Raw genomic sequence first — 21,149 nt, forward strand, 5'->3', positions numbered from 1 at the left:
CAGCCCTCTGTCCGGAAGGCTGGTAATTGATTGGATCATTATGGTCCTAATTCTTATCCCAGGGTCTGTGTATGTAAGTTATTTATTTCAGCAGGCACACATAAACATCAAGACTTCTCTTATTTAGTTGTGCAGCAAGCTAGCGTGGTAACCACAGTTTCCTCTGTCTCAACGGAAGACAAGTAACAGTCACAGGTGCATGCAAAAAGGCGGCAGTAAGTAGATAGCCTCTTCATGAAAAACAAAACTGTAAGTAGCTGCATTTTTTAAAATTATTTTATCCATTTATGTGTGCTTCCCTTTGTTTTAAAATTTGTAATAAAAAGGCTTTTTGTTCCCACAAACAGCTTGTTCAGTGAGAACAAAAATGATCAGCAATCACAGATATTTTTCCCTTTAGTCAGCATTACAAACCCACTGACTCTCACCAAGTGTGTGTGTGTGGAGTGAAGCTCTGTTTTGTTGAACAGTTGACATATGAGATGTGTTCTTATGGCAATATTTATCCCTGCTAGTATTCCTGGCTCTTTGTAATCTCTGGACCCAATTAAAGGTGCTCTGTTATTATGTATTTTGATACCTGCTCAGCCCAGATGATTGGACCCGGGTTTGCCTGAGGTGGGGTGACATTACGGGCCTTGTTTTAGGAAATGTCATGCTTGTACCGTTTCACACAATATCGAAATTGTATCTTATCTCCCTGAAGCTATAAAAGATGTTCATATCAAATGATTAGTGGGGTGTGTGTTTAAACGTGGGTAAACGTGTGTGTGTGCATTCCCTATCGAGGCGTTTGAAGGGTGACACATTGAACCTCAGTCAGGAATGTTACCCTGTGAGAGTAAGGAAAAGAGGGAGAGAACAACAATAGGAGGGGGAGGAGAGAGAAAGACAGAGAGACACAGGGAGGAAGAAAAGGAGAGAGGACAAACCAGTGTGGCAGGTTTGCGTCACTGTACACACTCTATCATGCAAAGCTGATGTAAAGAGAAGCAGACAAAGAGTGAGAGAAGGGCAGTCAGGAGCGAGGAGCTGATGTCATTACATGGCAATGTCTTCATTACGAATCCGAGTTAACACAATGACCCAGGACGAGTACAGAAAACACACTTAAAGGAGGTAAGATACCTTTTTTGTGAATATAGGAGCGGACTTTTAGTTGGCTAATTTGTAACTGTGTAATTGAGTAAATGTGTGTATTTTCATTTGATGTGAGGGTGCAATTGTTTCCTTCTTGCGATTCAAAGGGGAGTTTAAAGTGAATGACTATGTGTTGCCCTGCTTACGCAGATGGGGCAAAATATAACAGGTGTTTCTGTAAACTGACTCTCAGGCTCATCTGCACTGGAAAGCACCTCCAGTGACTGTCTGGAAGTGCCATGCTTTAGCCTAAACTAAACAAAGCACTGCATACTGTAAATCTACTCTTATGATATATAATTACAGGAAACCATCAGCTTGCAGAATTTATCCTTAATGACATTATGAATGATTAGATCTTCATTCAGACTTGATTAGCGATTAAAGATGGTTATCATTGTTTTCATTGGCTGTACACACAGATAACCATGATGAGTCATTACCCCTCAGTGATGTTATCTGCAGGCTGTATTTAAATCAAAGTAAATCTGTGCTCTTATGACCGTTTGATTTGAACAAGCTGCTGTCTCTCTTTGACCACGAGACTGATACCTGCTGCAGAGATTGGCACTTGATACATTGCTTTTGCTGAGTGGATTGCTGTTAGGTGAGTTTTACCAGTTTTTGGTTCAGGTTTAGCTGATGCTGACAGGTAACTTCAAGTATGTTGCCTATGTAAACATGGTGTCTCATACGTGTGTACAGCAGAGAACACTATCTGAGTCATACTGTTCGGTGAGTCAGGGAGAGGACAGCAAGAACATGTTGCAAAGTGAGCTTTGTGGCAGAGGTTTTTAAGTGAGTTGTTGTTTAGTTTTGATCTAATTTCTTAACATTTGTTAATACTTTCTACCCGAATCAGTCTCCACATTTTATGTTTCCTGTCCTCTAACACTGTGAGATATTGTTGACCATTCCAAGTGGCCAAAGTGACCACAATCCACATCTCTACATTCCAGTCCAATCCATTCTGAGAATAAAATTTTGTGCATTTTTATGCTTGGCAGGCAATGGGAGCTGTTCAGTGAGGTCGAGCTGGGGAACTGGAGTCTCCTGTGGTCAAAACAAGAAGAAGAGCCAGTGGAGTCACCACTTCCAGGCTGCAAACCAGAGCACAATTAGGAATATCAAACTACTGCACTGAGGATGTCTGTCTGTGGAAGAATCTAATGAGAGGATTGTAACTGTGACACTATTTGTTTTTTACACGCCCAAAACGCGAGCCTCCTAGATGAACCGCTTCCAGAGAGCAATCTAAAAGACAGTCGCTTGGACTCCCAGAAAATATCTAGTTCACTCTTCCGCTCTTTTTTTGGGATCTGGCATTTGACAGGAGGTCATTAACTTTGTTTACTCTCAGACAATGGACTCGTCTCTGCTGCCCGCTTCACAGAATGAGTATGGCAAGCAGAGGACAGGGGTGAAATTCACCGTCCGCTCAGCTAACTCTCCCACATACAGTCTCTCTCGCAGCTCAGGTGTCAGGAAACGGGAGGGCATAGGAGAAGTTGCAGAAAGAGAACGATATAGGAAACACACCAACACAAACGGTACAAATAAGGATGACGACACAGTCACTGGATGTGAAACCAGGACTAGGAGTGGCAGCAGTGTCAGCACAAACAGAACGATCCCAGAGTTTGGCACTGACAGAAGAGAAAACCCTGCATTTGAAAGCCAGGGAAGATCGGCGTGGAGGGGATCCAACCTTACAAGCAGAAGTAAGAGTTTAGATTTCAAAACAGGCGCTAGAAAACCTGATCCCAATACCATAGCTGACTTTTCTCAGCTGTCCAACAACAATAAGGGGGACACCAGTAAATATGCTGGAGCTTTGGAGGGAAGGAGGACACAAATTGAAGGCAGCGTCATGGACAGGATTTCATCACTACCGGCCTTTAATTCTGTAGGTGTAAGTAATCTTCAAGAGAGAAGCGAGCTTTTGGAAAGGGGCAGTAGGGGTAAGACTCTCCCTACCAGGTTAAGATCCCTGTCTGGATCTAACTATAGTTACACAGAGACATCTGCTTCATTGGGGCCCAAAAGTGGCCAAAGTATAATGGAGCGGATAGAGAAACTCTTTGGACCTACTGGTTTTGGTAAAACGGATGACTACAAAAATAGGGATTCCTCTAATAACTCTGAATCATCAACAGAATCCCTCATTTCACAGCAGCAAAAGCCTCATGAGAAGACAGCAGGGGGCACCTTCCCTATGAGTTTCTTCTCGAAGGACAGCAATAGTGCAGTGAAAAGTGGACTTTCACTCTGGACACAAAAAGATGCCAATGCCTCAGGGTTTGAGACTTCATTTTCATCTGGGGCAAGCATAAGAGATAGCTCACCAGGAGGGTGGATGCAGGGAAGGTATTCAGAGGAAAGTGGAGTTAATTGGGGCAAGGGTTTTATGGAAACAGGTACAAGGTCCCTGGATAGAGCCAGGAGTAGGTCCAGTATAGCTGCACAGATTAGATCTGCAAGGGCAAACGCACAGCCAAAAACTTTGTTAGAAGAGACACCAGATTCTTTCAGAGAGTCATCTGAATTCAGAGACAAAAGCAAAGACGATAGCTCTGCAAACAACGGAGAGGAAAACAGAAAAACTAATGTAATAAGTGGGATGTTGAGAGACAGGACTAGAAGTGTTGATGGACCAGATCAAATAACGGAATTGAAGGGTGGCAATGCTTATGAGGATGTATTTGAGACGAATCCACAGAAAACCAATGTGAAAACAGCAGAGAGAAAGAAGGCTCTGTCTGACTCCTCAGCAGCCAGTGTTAGAAAGAAGATCAACCAGTTTGAGGCTCTGACACAGCGAACTCAGAGTTTTGCAACAGGCCAAGTCCAAATACCCAGACGTACCTTTTCTGTACCAGCACAAGCCAGCAGGGGACATGAAGGAGTGAAGAAGAGCGGGTCTGCAAAAGAAATAAATGAGCTAAGGAAAAAGTGGGCAGGACTCCAAGAAGAAGGGGAGGCACAAGATAAAAGTGAAGACAAAATGATGGGAACAGTAAACAAGGTTTGGCCTGACAGAAATTTATCAGTGGATGAAATTGGACTAAGAATAAAGAAGGAACAGACAGGACTAAATGACTTGGATCAGAAAAGAAAAATAGACTCTACTGACGATTTAAAATTTTCCAGACTCAAGACTACCCAAGAAATGCCTCACGAAAGTGACAGAGCTGTAAGTGGAAAGCTTGGCACAGATGAGATAGATTTCTCCAAAGCCTCAAGCCCTGAAGAGGCAAGTGAGAGAGACGTGACAGGCAGCAGTACACCAACCCCACTACCACCCTGTGACCCTTCACACAAGGAAAGGTCACACTCTGATATTACTTCACCAGTTAGTGATGATGAACAGACTCCAACAAACAGCCCTAGCTATTTACTGACTACTTCACCTGTGGCACAGCTGGGGGATGTCACTCCCACTGCCGACAGTGACAACAAAAGCCCTCCCGTCTTCACATGTCCAGCAAAAGATCCAGACTCTTCTCCTCGTGCCCTTCCCACATCTTCTAACAACAACCTTCAAGATGTCATCTCCCCAGACATCCAAACAACACCCCAGAAAGGCAAGAAACGGTTATTGGACCTGAATGCTTGGATAGCTGGTTTGAACCCAGATTTGAAAGTCTTTAGTGATGATGAGGATGTTGATGATGATGAAAGCACCCAAAAAGATGATGATTCAAACTATGATTCAGACTCAGGGGAGTCCTCAGTTACCATCACCAGCAATATGAGTCAGTCAGATCGCAGGAGCTTCTCTGTCACGTGCGTACCGTGCTTGTTTATTTCTGGTTTAATGGAGTCGCTCATTGAAGCAGATAATTAGTTTTACCCCTAAAACATTTTATTTTCCTTCTTGTAGTCTTTCGGACCTGTGTAACTTTGCTGGAGCTGACTACGATTCAGAGAATGACAGCGATGACTGGCAGTCAACAAACCGGCGTACCGCTTCAATGAGCTCAGATATGTCAGCGTTTTCCTGTGTGTCTGTGATGCCCGCTGAGGAGCTCGACAAGCTTGTAGAGGAAGTGAGGAACCTGGGGGACAATGCCCTGCAGGTAAAAACAGCATGAAGTTAAAACCTTTCGAATGGTTTTAATGATCAGTTGTTTGATATTTTTGCGGCTGTGGTTGCGGTGGTCAGTTCACTGGTCCAGTAACCTCCATCTAGATAAGGCTTTCCCTAGGCACTTTACATGTAATGTTAATATTGCTACAGCTGTTGCAGCTGACCAGGTCATGTACCGACTGAATTGAGTTTAAAAAAGGACAAAAAATGTTCAACTCTGAGCACCTGAACATTTTGTGTATTTTGACATCCTTTTGTTTCCCTCAGGACTATGATGATGTGCAGGTAGTGGTTCTCCATAAAGATGTGGGAGTTGGACTAGGCTTCAGTTTGGCAGGAGGCGTGGACCAAAACAAGCCCATCACTGTGAGAAAATTCTACTTCCTGCTTCGACTTGGCAAATATTCAAATGTGTGTCTGCAGTATTTTTATGTTTTTTCTTCTTCTTTTCTTTTGTCCTCTGCTCAGGTTCACAAAGTATTTCACTCAGGTGTTGCAGCCAAGCAAGGCTCTATAAAGGAAGGTGACCAGGTTTTATCCATCAATGGCACAGCACTATCTGGGAGTGCCCACTGGGAAGCCTTGAGGGTTTTAAGAAGGGCAAAGGCAAAGGATATGGTAGTTGTGGTGGTGAGGAGGGGGGACATCATAGACAGCTCTAAGAAAGGAGAAGAGGGAAATAGTCGGGGACAAACACCGGAACAGTATGAGACAGGTCAGTATTAGAGGTAATGCTCTAACAAAGATCTGATAATGACGTTCCTAATCTTGAACTGAAAATGAGATACTTTATTTGTGTTTTCCCCTCCTCTTAGGTCAAACAGTGTCTGTGCAACTGCAGAAAAACAGCCGGGATCTGGGCTTCAGTCTGGAGGGAGGTGAAGGCTCAAGTCTGGGGAACAGACCACTCACCGTCCAGAAAATCTTCCAAGGTAAAAACCAAACTTCTGCCCAAAGTCATGCATGAAACTCTGCCCCAAGTCATGCATGTTAGGGTTATTGGCCTTCAAAAATTGATCATAGGTAATGATAGTTATCACTGTGTGTTAGACTGACTGGCAACCTGTGCAGGGTCTACCCCATCTCTTGCCTTGTGACAGGAGGGAGAAGGTCCAACTCCAGCAGAAGAAAAGCACTCGCAATAGAGCATGACCATATATAGGGTTATATTGTTACACAATTTGACTGTTAAAACTTTGGCTGTTCATATTAGAATTAACTAACTAATTTACTGAATTGTCATGTATTTTGTATTTAAAGTCAAAATAATATATTTTTTTTTACATTAGTGTAAGAAATGCAGTATTTCCTCTTGACATGAGTTGTAGAATAAATACAACAAATGAAAACAATACAGAAATACCTTAAAGTTATACAGTAAATGGCCTGTATTTATATAGCGCTTTACTAGTCCCTAAGGACCCTAAAGCGCTTTACACATCCAGTCATTCACCCATTCATTCACACACTGGTGATGGCAAGCTACATTGTAGCCACAGCTGCCCTGGGGCGCACTGACAGAGGCGAGGCTGCCAAACACTGGCGCCGCTGGGCCCTCTGACCACCTACAATGGGTGAAGTGTCTTGTCCAAGGACACAACGACCGAGACTGTCCAAGCCGGGCTCGAACCGGCAACCTTCCGATTACAAGGCGAACGCCCAACTCTTGAGCCACTTGAGTCTTGAGTCACTCTTGGTGATCTGATGTGGAGCATTATTTCTTCATAACTAAAGAAAACAGCATCATAAAGAACCATCTAAGATTCAGTCCTAAATATTATATGTTTACTATATGAACTTTTATGGCAGCATAAAGTTAAAATTTGACATTAATGTAGATTTTCGGCTATTTATTTAATTCAATTCGTTTTTATTTATATAACTACGGTGGCCCCTAGAGACAAAGCACGTACAAACTCCAAAACACGTACAAACTCCAAAACACATGCAAATTCCAAAACACATGCAAACTAAAAAACACTTGCAAACTAAAAAACACATGCAAACTCCAAAACACGTACAAACTCCAAAACGCTTGCAAAATCCAAAACACTTGCAAACTAAAAAACACTTGCAAACTAAAAAACACGTACAAACTCCAAAACACGTACAAACTCCAAAACGCTTGCAAAATCCAAAACACTTGCAAACTAAAAAACACATGCAAACTAAAAAACACATGCAAACTCCAAAACACGTACAAACTCCAAAACGCTTGCAAAATCCAAAACACTTGCAAACTAAAAAACACATGCAAACTCCAAAACACGCACAAACTCCAAAACACGCACAAACTCCAAAACACATGCAAATTCCAAAACACAACGGAAGTGCTCCAGGACGCTAGGGGCAGTGTTGAGCTCTATTTGCAAAATAAACGGCAAGTTTGTCTGTATGGGATGGTCTAGTCTCTGTCGCGCTTCCCAGGTTGCCTAGCAACCATGATACTAACCGCTGGAAACGTGTCATACAACTTGGTTTGACAGAAATGAGGGAGAATATATTTTGTTCATTTGTTTGTTTGTTTCTACAAGAGCTTTGTGTGATTTGATAAGTATCTGAGGCTGAGACCACAGGACAGTAAAACGTGATTTTTGGGCTTCATTTCTGTACTGAACAGTCATTTCAAGATTAGTTAGTAAATAAGAATTAGCTGATGTTGTTCATGAGACTAAAGTCATATCACTTTGGTAATGTAAATATAATATGGCCAATATTATAGTTATTATATTAATCATTATTAGCTATTACAGCAGTGAACATGAACTCTGTGTCAAATACTGAGCTTCAGTACAGATTCAAGTTGCAGTTATTTATATGTCTTATCACCTTAAATCTTCACTCAAAGACAAGTATCTTTGACAGTGTATATATAGGTGTATCATATATAAGAGACAAATGTTGTTACTTCAGTATGTTGGCATTACTAAATTTGGCTCATTGCTTACATCTATTTATAAAAAGAAAATGTACAAGCTGTGATAACTGTTTCTGATAGAATGAAGAGTAGACTGATATATGAAATATTCCTTTATTGGGTGAGAAAATCAGACCATGTCATAACTGCTTTAAGTCATACAGAATAGATATCAGAGCCTTAAACAGGCTGGCTTCTGCTAAATGGGTCAAACTGGGCAGAAAGTAAACAAACACATAACATCCTTATAAAATATGATGTAACACTATAGATCAACTTAGCTCAGAATATATAAAGCATATAAACAATTACAGCAAAATGATGCAACAAACACAGCAGTGCTACTGATCCAAAATACTCAAAGCTTCATAGAACTGAAACAAACATTTATTTTTAGCTCCATTCTGCTGCTGATACAGACTTTAGGTTTCTGAACATTAAACTTGTTGCTGCCTTTCATAGTGTGTAACTTGAAGGCCCTGAGTACTTTCTCCCACACTGAAAACACTGGGATGATCACATTATTTGAACATTACCTAATAAGACTGATTCAGCACAGACAGTTATGTTAAACTTTCCTAGCAGTCCTTCACAAACAGGGAACAGTCTGTCTATTCTCTCCATCTGTCAGCTGCTGCTGGCTCTTCCTCCTCCTCTTCCTCACACACTGTTGAGTTCGGTGGATCATCAGGGGTGCAAAGCCTCACAGATGATGTGCAGCAGTGGGTCCCTCAGTCTGTCCTCACTCTGGACACTTGCAGTTGTCACACATGGAAATCAAATGTGTGATAAGCTGCAGGATTCAAACACAAGTGTAACTTATAAACACATGCTCATACTTTTATTCCACAATCAGAGAGAAAGAAACAGAGAGAGAGTGCAGGACAGACAGACAGGTGGCAGTCTCAGGTGTATACCTGCTACAAAACAGCACAAAAGAAGGAGGATTTAGTTTGTGTTATTACGAAACAAGAAGAGTTCCCAGATGGTGCAGTGGACACATGTGTGACTGCTGTGATTAAAGCATCTTTCTTTCAGCTTAACGAGTGAACCGTCAGCTCGTTCAAACACACGTTAAAGTCCGTTTGGCTCGACACCACCGAACAGAGGCAGCAATATAACACAGCTAACATTAACAGTGCAGTGAATCCTGCTTGTGCTGTGATATTCAGGACTGCAAACCGAGCAGCATCACTGACTTTCAGCTTGTTGTGTTTGTGGATATATGACTGACTTTAATTATCCACAAAATCATCACAATCTCTGTAAGATTAAGGTCGACTATATATATATTTATTAAAGTAAAGGCTTTAAAACCAAGTTAATTCTGAAAGTACAGACATCGCTAATGTCAACTTTCCCGACATGTGGCCAACAATAATGGTTTAATGTTCTTCATTAAAAAAATATTTGCGCATAAATAAGTGACATAATATTCAGTACTTACTTCTGAAAGTTTACTCTTCCTCCGCTCCGCTTCCACCGTTTTTTTTCGGCAAAATTATCCACACCACCACCGCACTATGAAGTCTGGGATATGTTGGGCCATGAAGGCTACACCGACCCATCCTTAAAATTCAGGGAAATTAAGGACACTTTCAGGGCCGCATTTCGGGCAGCCTTTGAATTGGGAAAGCCTTCTCTTGTCGCTGTGAGGTAATCGGCCTTAAAATGCGGCCTTTAAGGCTGCAAACCCCAAATCCGGTCATTGGTACTTCCTGGCTTGTGTAGTTACTAGGTAACAAAAGCTCAACACTGCCCCTAGCGTCCTGGAGCACTTCCGTTGTGTTTTGGAATTTGCATGTGTTTTTGAGTTTGCAAGTGTTTTTGAGTTTGCAAGTGTTTTTGAGTTTGCAAGTGTTTTGGATTTTGCAAGTGTTTTGGATTTTGCAAGCGTTTTGGAGTTTGCATGTGTTTTTTAGTTTGCAAGTGTTTTTTAGTTTGTACGTGTTTTGGAGTTTGCATGTGTTTTTTAGTTTGCAAGTGTTTTTTAGTTTGCAAGTGTTTTGGATTTTGCAAGCGTTTTGGAGTTTGTACGTGTTTTGGAGTTTGCATGTGTTTTTTAGTTTGCAAGTGTTTTTTAGTTTGCAAGTGTTTTGGATTTTGCAAGCGTTTTGGAGTTTGTACGTGTTTTGGAGTTTGCATGTGTTTTTTAGTTTGCAAGTGTTTTGGATTTTGCAAGCGTTTTGGAGTTTGCAAGCGTTTTGGAGTTTGCATGTGTTTTTTAGTTTGCAAGTGTTTTTTAGTTTGCAAGTGTTTTGGATTTTGCAAGCGTTTTGGAGTTTGTACGTGTTTTGGAGTTTGCATGTGTTTTTTAGTTTGCAAGTGTTTTGGATTTTGCAAGCATTTTGGAGTTTGTACGTGTTTTGGAGTTTGCATGTGTTTTTTAGTTTGCAAGTGTTTTTTAGTTTGTATGTGTTTTGGAATTTGCATGTGTTTTGGAGTTTGTACGTGTTTTGGAGTTTGTACGTGCTTTGTCTCTAGGGGCCACCGTAATATACGGCCAAATCACAATAACACTCATCTTAAGATCCTTGTTATACATTGTAAGTTAAACATTTTACAATAATACAGAGAAACAGATAGCAGACAACCTTCTATGAGCAAGTACTTGGGGACAGCCGGAAAGAAAAACTTCCTTTTAACAGGAAGAAACCTCCAGCAGAACAGGTGTCAGGGAGAGGCAGATATCTGCCTGGTTGGAGATGATGGGAGGGAGAATGTTCCCATTCAGAGAAACCATTATTGATTACTTGTTTTCCCTCTTTCCACCCTCAGGAGGTCCTGTTGACATGGTATATCCCGGTGATGAGGTCCTAGAAGTCCAAGGGACAAGCGTGGTGGGGATGAGGCGCTTAGAAGCCTGGACTTTGATCAGAGCACTTCCTCCTGGGCCTGTGGATGTGGTGCTACGTCGCTCCCATAAGCATCCAGAAACATGAAGATTAAGGAAGCAGTTTACTCCTTGTAAGATTAAAGGGATGGACCAAAAACATAAACGCTATCTATGAGAGGCTGTATCTCCTTCAGTGGGCAAGAACTTGAAATCTGGACATGATATAGTTAAAAATGCGTTTATGTACAGGCAGTATAATAACTATAATATCCTAAAGAAAAAGAAAAATAAGCTTGGAGACCAGGTCAAGGGTGTATATTTTTCTTACATGCTCTTTTTTAACAGGATTACATCTACCTCAAGGCCTGGCAAACCTTTTTATCAGCCGAATCATTGAGTAATTGTGGCTCCTACATGCATCAAATCAACCAACATTTGTAACAGATAGATTGATCAGTTCAAAACAGATCATTTGGTACCTGTAAGTGAAAAACTATGTTGTACTATACTGTTAATAGTTAATAACTTTTCCATTGAGACTTTATATTTGTTTTTAATAAAAGCTAACAAATTGATGTTTGTTATTATTACAACCAGCAGAGGGAGTAATTCGTCTTCATTTAGATCGGGGTTAAAGGTTTCTTTCCTTTTAAACATTAATAAAAGTGAACACATGATAATACCTAATCCCTATGTGACTTTTACAGCCTTCCATCACAAAGTCAAGGTTTCTGTTTTGGAGAGATTTCTCAGATAATTTGATAAGAAAAAGTTAACACAATAATCTCTCATGGCAGTTATATGTTTTATATAGTATCAAATCCTCATCCCATGTTACTGCCTTGATCACTCTGGATATTATCAGCAGTAATACAGCAAATATTTAGCTTACATAATCTTCTGAGAGTCCAGAGTTCAGTGACACAGGTTACAGTGACATGCATCGCAGCGATGATGAGAGGGGCTTCTATCGTCAGCAATTTGTGCTTTTATTGTGGAAATCCGTGATAGACTAATTTAATAGATTTGACAATCCATTCCCAATCCTGCTAAATAACCATTTGACATATTTTGGAGACCGATTTTTCAAAACAAATCAATAAATAAAAAATATTTAGCCGTCATTTCATGCTAACTGATAATGTTCCCTTTAACGATACTTGGTTTTCTTGTATATCAACACACTTAGAAACTTGCTTTAGCTGCATGTAAACACGAAGCTTTCTTCTCCAAAAGAATATTCCTCATTACTTTACGTTCGTGCACAAAGCATATTTATATTTTTTGTTTGTTTTTGATTTGTATGGTATTTCTAAAGGTTAAAAGCCAAATTAAAGCAGTGCTTCAGTACACCTGCACAGAAGCGACTTTTATCTGCTCCCTTATTCACGTGGAGTCGCCACAGCGGGCAGCTTTATTCAACCTGAATAAAGCGACCAAATTAAGCGAAGAGTCGAGCCTCGAGGAGCTTTCCTTTGTTAGGGAAATGCGTAAAACGCTATTCTCACACACACACTTTGTCATAAAACTATCTCGGCGGCTTCTTCCGAGTAGTCAACAGGTATCTGTATTAAGTAATATCTCTTGGCTTTATGGTGTCTGTTTATGTATCAGTCTTTAGCTGGGCCAATCACGCTCACTGCGCTGGCCAATCGTGAGGTGAGACGACCGAGTAAACGAGTAGTGTTTGTCCAGCTGTGAATAGAGAGCAGTAGGTAGAGGGTAGGGGGGCGGTGGGATACAGTGACAGAAGCACTCAGTTGCCACTGTGCTCAGCGGGGTGAGATAAGTGGAGGCCTTTCATTTCACTCCGGCTATGTTGAAGCTACGCGCAATGAGGGTGAGGTGTCCCCTCGTGCGAGAGTGCATGGCCGAATTTTTGGGAACTTTCGTCTTAATGGTGAGTGACTTTGAGTTGGATTGTAATTTTCAAAATCAATCAAACGGGTTTTTAAAAAAAAATAAAAAATCAAAGCTGGAAAACAGTTTAGAGAAAGAGGAGTTGAAATGTGTATATGCATATCCCAAACCCTGGACAATTATCCTTTAATTTTTCAGGTTTATTATTTTTTAATTTTCTAAATTTATGCATAAAACGTGTAAGTAGCTTGAGTTTGATTTTATACCCTCACATTGACTGAATGTTTATGGAATCAAACAGCTCTCGAAAAAAAAATGAAACTACATAATAGCATCAGATTAAAATTGTTTTTCCCACTGTATCGGATGATTTGGGTTATTTTGCAGGCACAGGACCTGAACACCTACAGTCATTGAGTAGATCACAAGGTCCTGTGTATACCAAAGTATTCTAGAGTCAAATGTGAGGCCACCTGCTCAACAGTTCAAGCAAAAGGGCAATGATCCCAGCACAGCAGCAAATCTACAGCAGAATGACTGAAAATCAAAATGATCAACATGCTGCAATTTCAAGTCAAAGTGCAGACCTCAAGCTGTTGCGAGACCTTAAGAGAGCTGTGCATAAAAAAATACCCACAATGAGCTGAAGCAATATTTTAAAGGCTGGGGGAAAAAATCCTCCACAATGATGTGGGAGACTCATAAACTGATGACTAATAGTCATGGAAAATTATTACTTCAAGTTATTGCTGATAAAGCTGGCTCACAAGCTACTGAAAGACTGGGAGCTTTCAGTTTTAAACAGTACTGCAGAACCTGTTTTGTGAAAACTTGTCACATGACTTTACATCTATCACTAAAACTAAGGCTGAAGCCAGGTGAAGGTAATTTTCTTAAAAATAAAATAAAAAATTGCTTCCTAGAATGGGATTTATAAGGTGTTCTCAGTCTTATCTCTCTCAAGCATGTTTGTTTTCTGTAGGAATCAAAGTCAGCTCTGCAAGACATAAATGAACTAATCTGAAAAATGCAGGCGTATGAAGTTGGATACATAAATTGATGTAATGCATTTAAAGAAAGCACAATCCATATGAGTTGAAATTGAAACCCTTAATTGTGCCACATGTCTAAAACAGTTTTCACCTGACTGCAGAATCTCTACTGAGATTTTATTGGGAACTTTGCTTGGAGTTAGAACAGATTACAATAATTTATGCTTGTATATCAAATATTAAAAAGATTAAAATGAAGAAAAAGATCAAAAAAATATTAAAAAGAAGTTATATTTGCAGCTTACGTAATTTTCTACATAAATCTTCTCATCTGTGGTGAGATCACAATGTAACAGCCATACTGTCCCTTACATGGTCATTCAGATAACACGGGTCATTACAAAGTCTAAAGAGGAGGGCATTAAATTACACTTTAACAAGAACAAATTTGTCTCTGTTTATCAATTAGTTAGTCAAGAAAGATATACTGAAATTTGCTCATGTGCTTTCCTCTACGTCTATTTAAGTTAGTTTTGATGTCGGGATTTTTAGCTGTGGAAAATCTCGTTTCTTTGTTCACCTGAGTTTTGCAGTAACTTCTGACTTCTCATGCACCTTCCACCTTCTCTGTCCTCTTTATCTGCAACAAAGCTCTTTGGCTGTGCTGCTGCTGCACAAGTAAAAACCAGCAATGAGACTAAAGGCCAGTTTCTATCTGGCAACATGGCCTTCTCTGTGGGAGTTATGTCAGCCATGTATCTCACCAAGGGCATCTCAGGTAAAAATTAAAAGATATCCATAATGGGCACTAACATTTCCTTTTTTTTTTTTTTACATAGTATTACATTTAAACTCATTACAATATGCTCTGCACAGTCTAAAATCCCTCAGGTAATTATGACTTTTATTGCAGTTATTAAATGAGTACACAAAATTTATCACCAGAGCTCTTTACAAATAAGATAATAGATAATAATAAATTATCTACTTTCTTTTGCAAAGTGTTTGCTTTGGCTCATACCTATGACAATCCACTGTTATATGATAACACAGATAATCAGAGACACGATCACCTGCCAGTGTGTCTAATTACCTTCATTTTTAACTTTCACCTTCCTGTATCCTTCTCCAAATATGTACCCTACATCCCTGCAGGTGCCCATCTGAACCCAGCGGTGACCCTGAGTTTCTGTGTTTTGGGGAAGGTGTCCTGGTCGAGGCTCGTGCCCTATTCCCTCTCCCAGGTGGTGGGGGCTTTCGTGGCGTCGGGGGTTGTCTATCTCGTCTACTATGGTTTGTCTTTTTAATTTTTGTGACATATAAATAAAAAAATTAGTTTGTTTTGTTTCCTGCAACACCTCTGTTTCGGTCGCAGATGCCTTAATGACTTTTAGTGGAGGAGTGTTGACTGTGTACGGCAGGAATGAGACTGCCTCAATATTTGCCACATACCCCTCTGACTACCTTTCTGTGGGCAGAAGTTTCTTTGACCAAGTGAGTATAATTATTAACAGGATTGGATCTTTTAGCAGCTGCTCCCGTACCCAACGTAATGAGTTGACATTTCATTAGGTAGTGGGCACCGGCATGTTGCTGTTGTGTATCCTGGGTTTGGAGGAAAAGAGGAACACCCCGGCTCCCTCTGAGCTGGTTCCTGTTGTAGTGGCAGCTGTCGTTCTGGGGATCTCCATTTCAATGTCGGCTAACTGTGGTGCTGCCATAAATCCTGCTCGGGACCTGGGGCCTCGCCTCTTTACCCTAGCTGCAGGCTGGGGGACTGAGGTCTTCACGTAAGTATCTTATCTGCTTAAGTTATTGGTTTTATTGAAACTTTGTTTATGTCTTAATTTCACAAAAGTATGTCAAAGATTGTTGGACAATGGAAGAGTTATCCTGAGGGTTTTTCCATGAAAAAGCTGTTTTCTCTTTATAATCTTATGATCATCTGAGACGTGTGGTTCCACAAATGCTCAGTGCACAGTGTCTTAAACACTTAAAGCTGCGTTATAACACTATGGGCAGAAAAACAGCAAAACAGGCCAAGAGAAACACAAATTTAACACAAGATCAACATGTAAGGCTTTTATTAAATAGACAAAGAGGAATTCATCTCATCTGAGTTGAGTTTATAGCTTCTTGATTAATTATTATCAGGCCTTTCAGCTTATTGTTCAGCTGTATTCGAAATAACAGATTGTTTTTGTTACTGATCGCAGTAACGCGATTACCCTTTCAAGTAACGAGTAAAGGAAGGGATTACTATTGCAAAAAAGGAATTAGATTACTGTTACTTTCCCATAAGCACGCTGCGTTACTAGACCGTGATTTTTTTTTTTTTTTCCGAGAGTGTCTCATGACAATGATGTAAGCGCGTGCGATGTTCGTGGTAACGGACGTGTGCAGATCAATGATCAACCATGGATAATATATAGAGGGTGGAAGCACTGACATTACTTTGAGTTTGATTATGTAAAAAGTGACAAAAACATTAGCGTACGCTGTATGATGCGTGGGAAGAAAACTTCTTTTTACAGCGAAAAAAACTCCCTAAACTTCTGAGCAAGTACCCTAGCACGCTGCCACGGGAATGTGAAATTCACAGAGAAACCCCCGGATCCTCCCACTGGCATGACCGCTACGCCACCGGGCAAACCCCCGCCTGCTCCGCTCCTGCTAAACAGGTTTAAATAGATTTAAGAGCAACAGGACGACGTAGTCTTTGATTTTATTTATTTTCTGCTATGTTTTACTTGCATCTCTTTGAAAGAGTGAGTGTAAACACAAAAAATAGTTTTATTTATATGTTGGAATATGCAGAAAATAGGTTTAAATGTTAAACAAATTTCTTCAAGTCAAAGACTGTTGCATATAATTTTTTTTTGCTAGATGCAATGTGCATAAAGTTAAAAGATTAAAACAATTTTTATAAAGAGACTTTCATTTGATTACATTTTATATGATGGAGTCTGCAGAAAAAACTAGAATTGGGCTGAAAGGCCTATTGCTTTATTACTTTTTCAGGTTCCTTATCATGTTTTTTAAAAAGTAACTAATTAATTCTGAAAATAAGTAATCATTAAAGTAACGGGATTACTTTTTTGGAGAAGTAATCCCTAATTACTTTTTCAAGTAACTTGAACAACACTGCTGATGGCTGCAGACAGATTAATCGGACCTGGTTTTCTATGGAAATGATCTTGATGGAAGGTGTCGACCTACAAAACAAAAACTGCTGATCTTAGACTAAAGAGCTCTGAGTGAAGTTTGATATTTAAATATTTAATATGCTACTCTCTGGGGGTTTTTCACTGTGATAAATTCTTCTATCGAAGTAAAACCTGTTAAAAATAATGAATCTGCACTCTTTAACCGTGATGTCCTGCTGCTCTTTGTTCTGCAGGTGTTACAACTACTGGTTCTGGGTACCATTGGTGGCTCCGCTTGTTGGAGGCGTTTTCGGTAGTTTGATGTATCTCATCTTTATCGACTGGCAGCTGCCTGACCCAGACCAACTTGAGAGGATTTCCACCATCAGTGAAAAACTTGCAAAAAAGGAGATGAGTTAAAGGCTGTGAATTTTTAAAGTTTAACGCTGAAACTACTTTTCTACTGTTAGAAAAAACAAAAAGGAATATCTTCTTTCAAATGATGTAGCTGTTTGCTCCTTAAACACAGCCAGCAGAGGTGTGTGTCAGTCATAAGATAAAGCTGTTTGTTTACAATGAAATGTGTGTTTAGTATAATAATCACTGTGTGTCCTTTTTTGACTTTGTAGCTGGGAAAACTGCTACCATGTTCACCTCATTGTAAATCAGATATAGAGGACTGTGTAGATTTAAACAGTGAAATCCATCTTAGTTCTTTTCTGGGGGGCGGGATCTCATCGGAGTAGATGGTTTGTTTTTTTTTGCGGGCGTTTATTTGAAGTAAATGTCACTTTTAAAATAATTTGGTTTTAATTTAGTTCAGTGGACTCACAATAATGCTTACGACCTCATGTAACTAATTGGTTTAAATGGAAAGAGGTCAGTAACTTGAGTGATATATAAAAAGAGCATCTTGGAGAATTTCTTAGGAGCAAAGTTGGTCAGAGATTTACCAACCTGCAAAAAAATTAATTTGTGGAACAATTTCAGAATAATGCTCCACTTCAGGTTTTTATTTGTAATATCAAAAAATCCAGAGAAACCTCTGCCTGAGAGTGTGTCACAGTATGCGGCAGCACACTGTACGAATTTGCGAAGAGGACCCAAAATGCAGACATCAAGGAACGTGGACAAAACTTGAATGTTAACAGAAAGTGAGCCGTTTATTAAGGCTGGTGAAAACTACACGAAACAAAAGGTGGCGATGAAGCTAAAAAATAAACTGGGGAAACTAAAAAAAAAAAAAAAACATTAAAAAACAAAACATAAAACCTGATGTGGATACAAAGATACCTGGAATCTGGAGCATGAAACACAATGTGGCACAAAGGACAAACAACCTGACAAAGAATGAAGAGAAACACAAAGACTAATTACACACAAGAGTGATTAGGGGAAGTGGAAACACATGGGGAAACAGCTGACACTAGTCTGACATAACACAAAGGAAGCAAAGCTGGCTACACTGACATAGGATGCAGACCTTCAAAATAAAGCAAACAGAATGGAAAGCAGACATGACAATACAATTTCACAACATGGACAAGAAGACAAGAAACATGACAGACTAACGCAGAAGACCTAAGTGAAACATAAACTAAAGGCAACCAAAAGATAATCAGATTTACTCAACATATAAAGGGATAACTTAAGAACTCAAACTGAACACGCTGGGTCAGAGACGCAGGATCGTGACAGTGTGAAGCTCAGTACTAGATGACTGTAATCTTCAGGCCCTTTTGGGTGTGATATTTTTTTGTCATGACAATCCCTGCAGGGTCTCAGGAACACTTCCAAAAATCGCTGTCTGTGAACACAGTTCAACCTCCTGTCCACAAGTGCAGGTTACAGCTCAATAACTGCAAAGAAGCTGTCTGAACGTGATCCAGCATGTTCTTTGGGCCAAAGCTCATTTAAAGAGGACTCGGGCAAAGGGTAAAGCTGTTCTGTGATCAGCAGAGAGGGATTCTGGGATCAAACAGCCTCACACCTCTGCAGACTTTGTTCTGTAATATTTCACGCCTTGCAATGATATTAAGACATCAACTATGAGTGTTCACAAAATGTCCTTACCCATTTTTCATGCGTGCCATGTTGTCTGCACAGCCGACAGTTCAATAAACCCTGTGTTGATTACAGATTGTGGTTATGTCCTGAAACAAATGGCAGTTGCATTAGATAACTACAGAGCACTTTATGAGCCAACCTGCTTCTTTAATGAGAATTATGGCTCATTAAAGAAGCAGAAGCTCATCAGTGTTCACTGACAGTATTCTCATTAAAGGTATTGCATGACTCAGTGTCTTTCGAACCTCTATGTCCTGTGGATGTCAAATGATATAAATGGTCTAAACATACAACGTATGTTGGCGGCGACGTGGATGATGTGGATGTGCCCGCCCACTGCTGCGGCGGCTAAAGAGACACGACATACAAAAGCAACATGGACACATGGGAGACGAGAAACAGAACCATGAATACTATTAAATCAAAGGACACAAATTAAACCAGATTCACACAGTCCAAAAGATAAACCCTGGATCACTTGACCAAGGGCCATGACACTATCACACAAAATTTAAAGCTGTTCTTTTAAGTAAATAAACGAAGCAGTAGGGAAATTTAATATTTGTTTTTTTTTATTTTTGATTTGCAGCTAAATACACCTTTTTTTAAATTTTTTTTATTTGCAGCTTTTTGTGCTCCCTATCAAGTGAACCCCTCACCTGAAATAATTTAAATAAAATGACATTTTAAAGAATAAACCCCAACAATCAAATGATCCCCTATGAACAAGCACTGGGCAACGGTGGCCAGGAAAAACTCCCTTTCACAGGAAGAAACCTGAGGCAGAACCAGGTTCAAGAAGGGGCAGTCATCTGCCGCGACTGGTTGGGGGGTGAGGGGCAAAATAAAACTTAAAGGAGAGCACTGCATAGTTATCGGAGGTTGGTGTAGTTGGTGGACCGTGGTTGGAAAGCAGGGGAGGTGGACGCACCTGAGCGCCAATCTGCAATCATGCCTTGCTGGTTTAAAGGCTGAACTAGGTCCTGCTGTGTTGTTGTTGTTACTGTGTGTGGCTGTGAGCTGCAAAGCTGCAGCCATCTGTAGTGGTAAACCTGTAGTAATAAAAGTAGATGATGAAAAACACGAGTATATGGTCAGGTCTGTCGTGCGTCTTTCACAAGATTATAAACAGGGGTGCACATAAGTGGTCCGCAGGTGCGCATCAGTTATAAACACAATGCCACAGGGAGCAGCTGGGTCATTCACGTCAGGTGGACATCTTTGAGAAGACCCAGAAAGCTGCAGGAACAATAAGGGCCGCTGTGGCAAGACCTAAACCTACTTTAAGTAGGCATTTGGCACCACGATGCCACATACCAGTACCCTGAACCTCATCCTGAGGTGGTTGAGCAACAGGAGTCTCAAGTCCCTCAGGTTCAGCAGCATTTTTGGTTTTTGAAAACTGTAATTCTTCCACTTGACACTGAATAGTTTTCAAAGCTTTCTCGAGATCTGCATTCCGTTTCTTTAGTTCATTTCTCTCGCTTTCAGCCTTGGACAGCTGAACAACAATGGTGTTGTTCTGTTCAAGGAGAAACTCTTGCGTTTCCTCAAGTTCATGCACATTTTGCTCAAGTGCTCCAATCTGCAGTGTTATCTTTACGGGCACCCCCTCTATCTCGCTTATGCGAATTTTCTTTTTGGGCTCCATGCCCTGGACTATTCCTCTCTCCCCTGAGTTGGACGGTCCTTCCTCTCTCGTTTCTCTGTGAGACACTGAATTGCTGGACGGTTCCTGTGACATTTCTATAAAAGTTTCGCAAAAAACAAAACAAAACCGCTAACTGAATAATTTAAGTGTTAAACTGTTCTCTTTCCCAAGGATTCCTGGCTTGCGAAAACAACAAGGTGTTTCTTGAAATGCCGAGTTAAAGAAACTGGGGTCTATTTATAGATTTTTCTGGCAGCGACCGTGACGTCAGCCATGACGTCAGCTCTCTTCGATCCTTTGATCCTTTGATTCGATCAAAGGAGGACTAAGCCAACTAACCAACCGTCCTCGGTTTTACTATATTCCGACAGCGGATCCATGTGTGTGACGTCATTCATCCCCGTACTGCTGCTTTGTGAGCTCACAGACAGGACAGACAGCGCGTAGCAA

At 40.4% G+C, this 21,149-nt stretch overlaps 2 protein-coding genes and 1 long non-coding RNA gene across 4 annotated transcripts; 2 read left to right on the forward strand and 1 right to left on the reverse strand.

The window, feature by feature from the left end:
- Positions 1-10: 10 nt before the first annotated feature.
- Positions 11-11,558, forward strand: LOC146564348 (uncharacterized). Of its 2 annotated transcripts, none has more exons than XM_085292074.1 (7): positions 11-249; positions 2,148-4,926; positions 5,024-5,219; positions 5,498-5,596; positions 5,699-5,945; positions 6,046-6,162; positions 10,926-11,558. In XM_085292074.1, exons 2-7 carry the CDS (start codon positions 2,504-2,506, stop codon positions 11,087-11,089), a joined length of 3,246 nt encoding a protein of 1,081 aa, XP_085148200.1. In that variant the 5' UTR covers positions 11-249; positions 2,148-2,503; the 3' UTR covers positions 11,090-11,558. The 2 variants fall into 2 exon arrangements, with proteins under 2 accessions (XP_085148200.1, XP_085148199.1); XM_085292073.1 differs by lacking the exon at positions 11-249 and adding an exon at positions 549-1,119.
- Positions 8,248-9,954, reverse strand: LOC146564349 (uncharacterized). The gene is made up of 2 exons (XR_014894420.1): positions 9,595-9,954; positions 8,248-8,940 (listed from the first exon to the last, which is right to left on the reverse strand). It is a non-coding gene; the product is annotated as an uncharacterized LOC146564349 (long non-coding RNA).
- A 1,136-nt stretch (positions 11,559-12,694) lies between the features above and the next one.
- aqp10a (aquaporin 10a) lies at positions 12,695-17,562 on the forward strand. The gene is made up of 6 exons (XM_085292076.1): positions 12,695-12,883; positions 14,487-14,613; positions 14,991-15,128; positions 15,211-15,329; positions 15,408-15,625; positions 17,236-17,562. Exons 1-6 carry the CDS (start codon positions 12,800-12,802, stop codon positions 17,399-17,401), a joined length of 852 nt encoding a protein of 283 aa, XP_085148202.1. The 5' UTR covers positions 12,695-12,799; the 3' UTR covers positions 17,402-17,562.
- Positions 17,563-21,149: the final 3,587 nt, after the last annotated feature.

The sequence above is a fragment of the Mchenga conophoros genome, linkage group LG11, assembly GCF_057382185.1.
Source record: "Mchenga conophoros isolate Kocher_MC1m ecotype Shallow Benthic linkage group LG11, M_conophoros_male_GT1.1, whole genome shotgun sequence".
Classification (NCBI taxonomy): Eukaryota; Metazoa; Chordata; class Actinopteri; order Cichliformes; family Cichlidae; genus Mchenga; species Mchenga conophoros.

Bases quoted from the DNA above. Each gene is read 5' to 3' on its own strand.
- LOC146564348 (XM_085292074.1), top strand. From the start codon at position 2,504: ATGGACTCGTCTCTGCTGCCCGCTTCACAGAATGAGTATGGCAAGCAG. The intron at 4,927-5,023 runs GTGCGTACCGTG...TCCTTCTTGTAG, and splicing joins CGCAGGAGCTTCTCTGTCAC to TCTTTCGGACCTGTGTAACT. The intron at 5,597-5,698 runs GTGAGAAAATTC...TCCTCTGCTCAG, and splicing joins ACCAAAACAAGCCCATCACT to GTTCACAAAGTATTTCACTC.
- aqp10a (XM_085292076.1), top strand. From the start codon at position 12,800: ATGTTGAAGCTACGCGCAATGAGGGTGAGGTGTCCCCTCGTGCGAGAG. The intron at 12,884-14,486 runs GTGAGTGACTTT...TCTGCAACAAAG, and splicing joins TGGGAACTTTCGTCTTAATG to CTCTTTGGCTGTGCTGCTGC. The intron at 15,330-15,407 runs GTGAGTATAATT...ACATTTCATTAG, and splicing joins GCAGAAGTTTCTTTGACCAA to GTAGTGGGCACCGGCATGTT.